At 34.2% G+C, this 7,708-nt stretch overlaps 1 protein-coding gene across 1 annotated transcript in view; it reads left to right on the forward strand.

Moving 5' to 3' along the window:
* REL (REL proto-oncogene, NF-kB subunit) overlaps positions 1 to 7,708 on the forward strand; it is a 45,425-nt gene that overhangs the window by 32,438 nt on the left and 5,279 nt on the right. Inside the window, 1 exon segment of the mRNA XM_042780561.1 lies at positions 6,876 to 7,016. Coding sequence (XP_042636495.1) covers positions 6,876 to 7,016 — 141 coding nt within the window.

Below are 7,708 nucleotides of genomic sequence, written 5' to 3' on the forward strand. Positions count from 1 at the left end.
ACGAGTTGATGCTTTTGAGTTGTGGTGCTGGTGAAGAATGCTGAAAGTACCATGAACTGCCAAAAGAACTAACAGATCTGTCCTGGAGGAAGTGCGGCCGAGATGCTCCTTGGAAGCAAGGATGGCCAGACTTCGTCTCACCTACTTGGTCATGTTGTCAGAGGGGACCATTCCCTGGAGAAGGATGTCATGCTTGGTAGGGTGGAGGGTTGACGAAAGAGGGAAAAGTCTTTGACGAGATGGATTGACATGGTGGCTGGGACAATGGACTCAAGTATAGCAAGGATTGTGGAACTGGCACGGGATCGGGTGGTGTTTCGTTCTGCTGTGCATGGGGTCGCTATGAGTCGGAAATGACTCGTCAGCACCTAACAACAACAACTCAGCTAGAACAAAGAGTGGCACATGATTTCATACAGGACTGTTATGCAAAAGTAGAAAACCTAAAAATTATTTCCTAGCTGTGTAGTTAGGAGCCCTGGTGGCACAGTGTTTTAAGTACTTGGCTGCTAACCAAAAGCTCAGTGGTTTGAACCCACCAGCTGCTCCATGGGAGAAAGATGGGTAGTTTGCTTCTGAAAACACAGCTTTGGAAACCTATGGGGCAGTTCTGCTTTGTCCTACGAGTCACTATGAGTCAGAATTGACTCAGTGGGCAGCAGGTTGGGTGTGGTTTTTGTACCATGATTAAATGCTGCAGTAGGATATCTAAATACTTCATTAAATTCTGTGTAGTAAAATTAATTTTGACAATACAGAATTTGCAATTCTGATTTATTAGATATTTTACTATCTTTCCATATACCGAGTATATTGATTCATTATGAGAGAACAATGTATTTTGGAGTTTAGCTTGGGGAAATTATATTACTTGGTAGTCTGAAAAGGAATACAGTTTGATAAGACAGTTGGTCCCTAACATAGATTCTCATCTCTGGAATCTGATTTAATACAAGACAATAAGAGCCTTTCTTTATACATCAGCCTGAGCTTAAAAAACAAAGGGGAAAAAAAAAAGGCTATTGTGGATTTTATTACTTTGTCTTCATTGCTATCAAGAGAGTTTTTAAGCCTTTTTATTACTCTAGGCAAGGGCTCTGGTGATGTGGGTAAGGCATTTGGCTGCTAACCCAAGATCGCTGGTTCAAACCCACCAGCCACTCCATGGAAGAAAGATGAAACAGTCTGCTTCTATAAAAATTTACAGCCATGGAAACTCAGTGAGGTATGCTATGAGTCAGAATCGACTCAATGGCAGTGGGTTTGGTATTACTCTAGGCAGAATTTGGGCCTTTCTTTTCTGCTTTTAGTATGCCTTGAACACACCCACATTATAATAATTTTCATGTTATATTCTGTACTTTTAGTTTATGTACCTGTTTCTCATCCAGATGCTAATTTCACTGAGGGCAGGCACTATCTTTTCATATTTGTATCTAGAACTTAGTTTAGTGTCTGGCACTTAAGAGATGCTCAATAAATAAGGTTGAAAGAATGAGTAAATTAATGATGGACAACTAGGACAGTTAATTATAACTAATCTTTATAGTTTTCTGTTAAATCAGACATAACTCTTAATATTCTTAATTCATACACTGTGTATTTTTTTCTGGTTATTTTCTTTTATTTTAGTACTATTTAGTAATATTAGAATTTTACAAATGTCACACCTTTAGAGCTACTAGTAGATACTACAATTGATTTTAAAAATGTAACCCCTGCTACTAAAAGATATACAGCATGACAATATCTTTTTCATAAAAACAAAAAATTTCTTTCTTTCTGTACATACACTAGGCTACTCTTAGGACTAAAGAATGATATTTATTTCTAAAGATAAATTAAAAAGTTAACATAAAGAAGGAGGACTAATGTTACTTTGCATTCTTTTGATCTAATATTAGTGAATTATAAACTAGTTTAAAAAGAATTTAAGAGAGATTGGTCTCAGGCTGCTTTTTGCTAGATTTTATATATGTTAAAACTGAGTATCATTTTTCACATTAAAGAATAAAATATTTCATTTTGTTTTGTAGAGTGATGTGTACGAAATGAATGATCTCTTAGAGTATCAATCTATTAAAAAGCCCAGAGCAAGCATTATTCTAAATGAGGGAAACATCAGAAACAATCACTTTAAAGACAGGAATGAATAAAGGATGCCCGCTCTTACCACCTCTATTCAATATCTTGATAGAGATCCTTGCCATTGTAGTAAAACCAGAAAGAAATCACAGGCATAAGGATCAGAAATGATGAAATAAAACTGTCATTATCTGAAATGAATATGATTATTTATAGAGAAACTCAAAAAGATCTAAAGTAGATTATTAGATGAATGGATACAAAGTTAACATATAAAAATCAATTTCATTTCTATATATCAGCAGCAAATAACTAGAAAACATAATTAAAGGAAATATTATCAGCCAATATAAATTACTGGTCTACTGTTAGGACTAAGGAGTGTTACTTGTTTCTAATCTAAGAAACAGCGTTCAAAATTCTTTAGGGAAAATTATAAAATTTTACTATGAGATAATAGAGAACACCAAAATGAATGGAGAAGTATGCTATGTTCATGGATACCAAACCAAACCAAACTCACTGCTGTCGAGTCGGATCCGGCTCATAGTGACCCCCTCCTTGGGTTTCCGAGGCGGTATCTCTATGGAAGTAGATTGCTCAGCCTTCTGAGGAGTGGCTGGTGGGTTTGAACCGCCAACCTTCTGGTTAGCAGTTAAATGCCTTTTAACTATGCCACCAGAGCTCCTATGTTCGTGGATAGGGAGCTTTAGTATTATAAAGATATCATTTCTTCCCAATTTGATACAGATTCATTATAATACCAAATAAAATCCAAGATTTTTTATTAAATGTGGTAAGTTGATTGTAAGTAGAATAGGAAGGATACATCTATAGAAGAGGCACTCTGAGGAGAAACGGATGCTATCATATATTGGAATTTATTATGAAGAAGTACTAATTAATGCAGTGTAATATTGAGACAACGATAGACAACTTGGCCAGTGGAATGTAACTGAAAGACCAGAAACACACCTAAGAAAATATGGGATTTGGTATATGGCAAAGTGACAGACCAAAAGGGAAGGAGGAAATATTTGGTAAATAGAGCTGGGAAAAAATAGTTATTTAATTATTTTGGATTCCCTATCTCATACCACATGCAAAAATCAATTGAAGATAGATTAAAGACTCTAATATAAAGCAACACTTTTAAAACTTTTGGTAGAAAATACTGAAAACTGTATTTTTAGTGCTTGAGGTATAGAAAGACAAGACACTAAGTGTTTTCTGTAAAAGTGATTGATAAATTTGATTATCTTAATTTCACTTTATTGTATTCAACTTGGTAATTAGTTTGGTTTCCTTTTTTGTATATAAAAGTTTCAACTTCTCTACAGAAGTCTCATTCTTGTCTTTTAACTTCTTGAATATTAAGCAGTTACTTTAAATGGTGTCTGAAAACTATTATTTGGATCCTTTGTGTTCTATTATCTATTGTTTGTTTTTTTCTTTCTTTCTCTTTAAATCACTTTATTTTGTCTCCTCATAAGTCTAGTTATTTAAAGTAGAACACCAGATGTTGTATATGGAAAAAATTATGTAGAGCTATGTTAAAATCAGGATGTCATCTCACTGCAGAAGACTTTCTTACAGCAGGTGGCTAGACTGGCAATCCCTGATCACCTAAATTCAATGAGTTATGAAAGTTATATGAAGCTGGGCTTTTGTCCCTATGAGGTCTGGTGTATTTTCTTTTCACCCTTCTTCTAGAGTCTGTAGCTCTTCTGGTTCCTCTCAAAGTGTAGAGCATTTATCAGATGCTCCATCCCTGGCAGACCCTGATTGCCTTTATTTTTTTAAACCCTGTACTTTATTGAGAGTTTATCAAAATTTCTCATTTTCTTACCAAAAAAACCAAACCCACTGCTATTGAGTTGATTCCACCTAGCAACCCCCATTGGGTTTCTAAGGCGGTAAATCTTTCTGAAAGTTGATTGCCCCATCTTCCTTCTGTGGAACAGCTGGTGGGTCTCATTCTCTTAGCCTCCTCATAAACAAAATTGGCAGGATATATCTAGGCTAAAAGTGGCCTCTTATTCTGAACTTACCTTTCTGAGTTTCCTTCTCCCAAATCTTGGCCCTGGGATTTTTCATGACCTTCTTAGCTCTCTAATGTCTTTAAAGAAATTTGTTTCCTATTTGTAATCCTTTTTTCATTCTCAAGGTAGAGTTGGTCCCATTACATATGTAGTCTGCCATTACTAAAAGCAGAACATCCTTGTATTAATTTTCACTTTACAGTTTTCTGTAGCAACTTATAAAAATGTGTAAATGTTTTTGTTTCAACAGGGCTTTCTCTAATTATTTACTCACTAATTGAAGAAATGTTTAATAACTATTCATTGTATGTAAGCCACTATATGTTCCATGTAAGCCACTGTATGTTCCATGTTTACAGAAGTACAGAGATGTATCAAGACACCCATTCTGCCTTCATGAAACTTAGCTCTGTAGAGTAGAAGAGGCATGTATAAATGATTATCACGTAGAAAAAAAAACTGAGCATGTGAGAGAGGTATAGGTCAAGTGCCATTCTGGTTTAGAGAGGGGAGATAATTCTTCCATTTCAGAGAATCAGGTTTATGAAAGAAGAAGCTTTTGAGCTGGACCTTGAGTGATAAACACAGGCAGCATTATACTGAATCCTACATTAGGTTAAGAAAAGACACCAGTCACGGTTCCTGCCTCTCAGTGTTTTTTAACCCCGTTGTCCGGTGATTTAAGTGATTCTGATGTTGTGCTAACTGTATTCCCACACATTGAAAGCATTCAAAGTAACATCCCATAAAAAGTGATTTTAGGAGCAGCAGAATTTCTCCTATTTGATGGAAAGATTTTGTGGATAAATGTTTTTAAATGTTGGTTTATTAGCCAGTTTATTTTCCTTTCATGTACTATTTTAAAGTATTTTAAATGAACTTTTGTTTAGGTATAATTTACATATGGTAAGGTGCACCCAAAAGTATAATCTCATGTAACCTCCACCCGAATCAAGATAGGGAACATTTCCATCACCTCCAAAATTTCTTTGCCCCTTCCCTAATTCCCTTCCCTACCTCTGGCCCCAGTCCACTCCTAATCTTTTTTCTGTTGCTATAGATTCATTTTTTTCTGGAATCTCTGGTAAATGGAAGTATTTCATTTTGTGTCTGTCTTCTTTTGCTCAGCATAATGTTTTTGAGATCTATCCGTGTTCTGGTATGTATCCATAGTTTGTTGCTTTTATTGCTGAGTATGACTCCACTGTTTGACTATACCACAATTTGTTTATCCATTCATATAGGTTTGTTCTTAAACTTACTGTTAGGAGCACCTATTTATTTATTTGGTCCGTTGAGTAATCATCTTTGTAATTAAGAGACATTAGTATCTTGAATTCTAAATCTATAGTACAGTGAAAATTGCTTTTGAGGAGTCCCTGGGTGGTACAAATAGTTAAATCTCTGAACTGCTAACCAAAAGGTCGGAGGTTCGAATCCACTCGGAGGCACCTTGAAACAAAAGCCTGATGATTTACTTCTGAAAAATCAGCCATTGGGAGGGGAAGATTGATTTTGAAGAAATAGGCCTCTTACTGCCTTCATAATTGTGCCAATAGAGTATGCTGCTATGATGCAAGTGTTGAAATCATAATATTTTGATCTTGTATTCTTGTAGACTCTTTCAAAGTCTAGGCTTCAGAATGCACATATTGGTATAATTTTAAATACTGAGATAGGTACTGAGACTGTGTAAATAAAATTTAAAAACAATCCAAAATACATTATTACTATTAGTTATTGCCTATAAGACTAGGGAATTTGGGTTTTAACATGTATTTTCAAATTTAGTATTTCAAATTTTAATACTTTTGTATAATGAAATTTTTAATGTAATTTAATATGTGTATTTCATGTTTTTGAAAAAATGACTAGATTAATTATGATTTATTGCTATAGTTTGTGATATTTTTTGAAAAAGACAGTATATAATTTCCTTTGGAACTGGGTTTCTTTTTAAATATTACAAGAAACTATCACTATATTATATTCTCTCATAAAGAATAAGTTTTTATATTTCTTTAGAACTGCAAACTTTCCTGCTATAGGGTTTTTTTTTTATGCTTAATTTGCATAAAAAGTTTCTTATGGAAACTACCTATGTTACATCATCCAGTATCCTCTTGATATTTTATCCCTAAAATGCTGATGTAAATAGGTATTCCTGTCTATCAGTTTTATGCATAATAATACAAAATTGTCTAGTACAGTTCAGTCTTTAAGAGCACAGACTCTGAATTCAGTGACCTGAGTTTTAACCTCCACTTCTTAGCTCTAAAACTTTGGATGACTAGTTTAATTTCTTTGAAATCAATTCCTCATCTGTAAAATGAGGATGATAATAATTTTCATACAGACTAAGGGGACAATTTACATACAGTCCCTAGAACAGTGACTAAACAAATACTTAATTGTTTAATTAATGAATGAATGCCTATTCTCTGTTGTGTGCAACTTGCATCCATTTTAAAAAATTTGATTTGCTCTTAATGTCAATTTGGGATTCTGCTCTAAATCCCAGATGATTGGGGTAGTTCTTGAATGTGGTCATAACTTAGTGAACACTATTAGATAGTGGCCATTTGATGATGATGATAAATGGCATTCTTGAAGTTATGTCCATATCATTTTGTTAGTACCAATTTGAATGCTTCTTATGGTTATTGGCTACAGTGGACAGGAGGAGGGCAGGGATTTTAGTTCTATATTATTGTTCTACATTCTTAAATTCTTTAAAAAATTATTCAGTCCCTGAACAACAGCTGCTTGACATTGAAGATTGTGACCTCAATGTGGTGAGACTATGCTTTCAAGTTTTTCTCCCTGATGAACATGGTAATTTGACAACTGCTCTGACTCCTGTTGTCTCAAACCCAATTTATGACAACCGTAAGTACTTTATTTTCTTGTATTCGTAGGCTTAGATTTTTTTTTTTTTTGTAGTTTAATTTTTTTAAAGTATTTTCATAATTTTTAAAAAGAACATTTTCATTGTAGGAAAAAGTCAAATATTACAGAAATATGTAACAGAGAAAATCTCCTATAATCTCATTCTCCAAAGATAATCACTGTCCTCAGGTGCATATTTCATCAGTTTCTCTCTTTCTCCACAAATACATCATCACTATTATTTACACATCATTATTATATTTTTGGCAGTTTTTAAAAAAATCATCACTGACTTTTTTATAATGTTTTCCTTTTATCAGTATATTTTTCCCTTTCAGTCACCTTATTCTTTTCATTAGCCATGTAGTTCATTATATGAGTCTAGTTCTAATTTTATTAAATTATTACCAAATTACAGGATCTCATGCAGACAGATATTTCTCTAAAGTAAATATCTATAAGTGGAAATGTTGGCAAATGATATATTGCTAGATCAAAGGATATGATTATCTATGGCTTTTTTATTTTATTGTGTTAATATATATATGGGAGCTCTGGTGGCATAGTGCCTAAGGCATTTGACTGCTAACCAGAAGACTGGCCGTTCAAACCCACCAGCCACTCCTCAGAAGGAAGGTTGGACAATCTACTTCCGTAGCGACACCGCCTTGGAAACCCAAGGAGGGTTAGCT

The sequence above is a fragment of the Orycteropus afer genome, unplaced genomic scaffold (assembly GCF_000298275.1).
Source record: "Orycteropus afer afer isolate SDZICR_OR568_19922 unplaced genomic scaffold, OryAfe1.0 scaffold00046, whole genome shotgun sequence".
Taxonomy (NCBI): Eukaryota; Metazoa; Chordata; class Mammalia; order Tubulidentata; family Orycteropodidae; genus Orycteropus; species Orycteropus afer.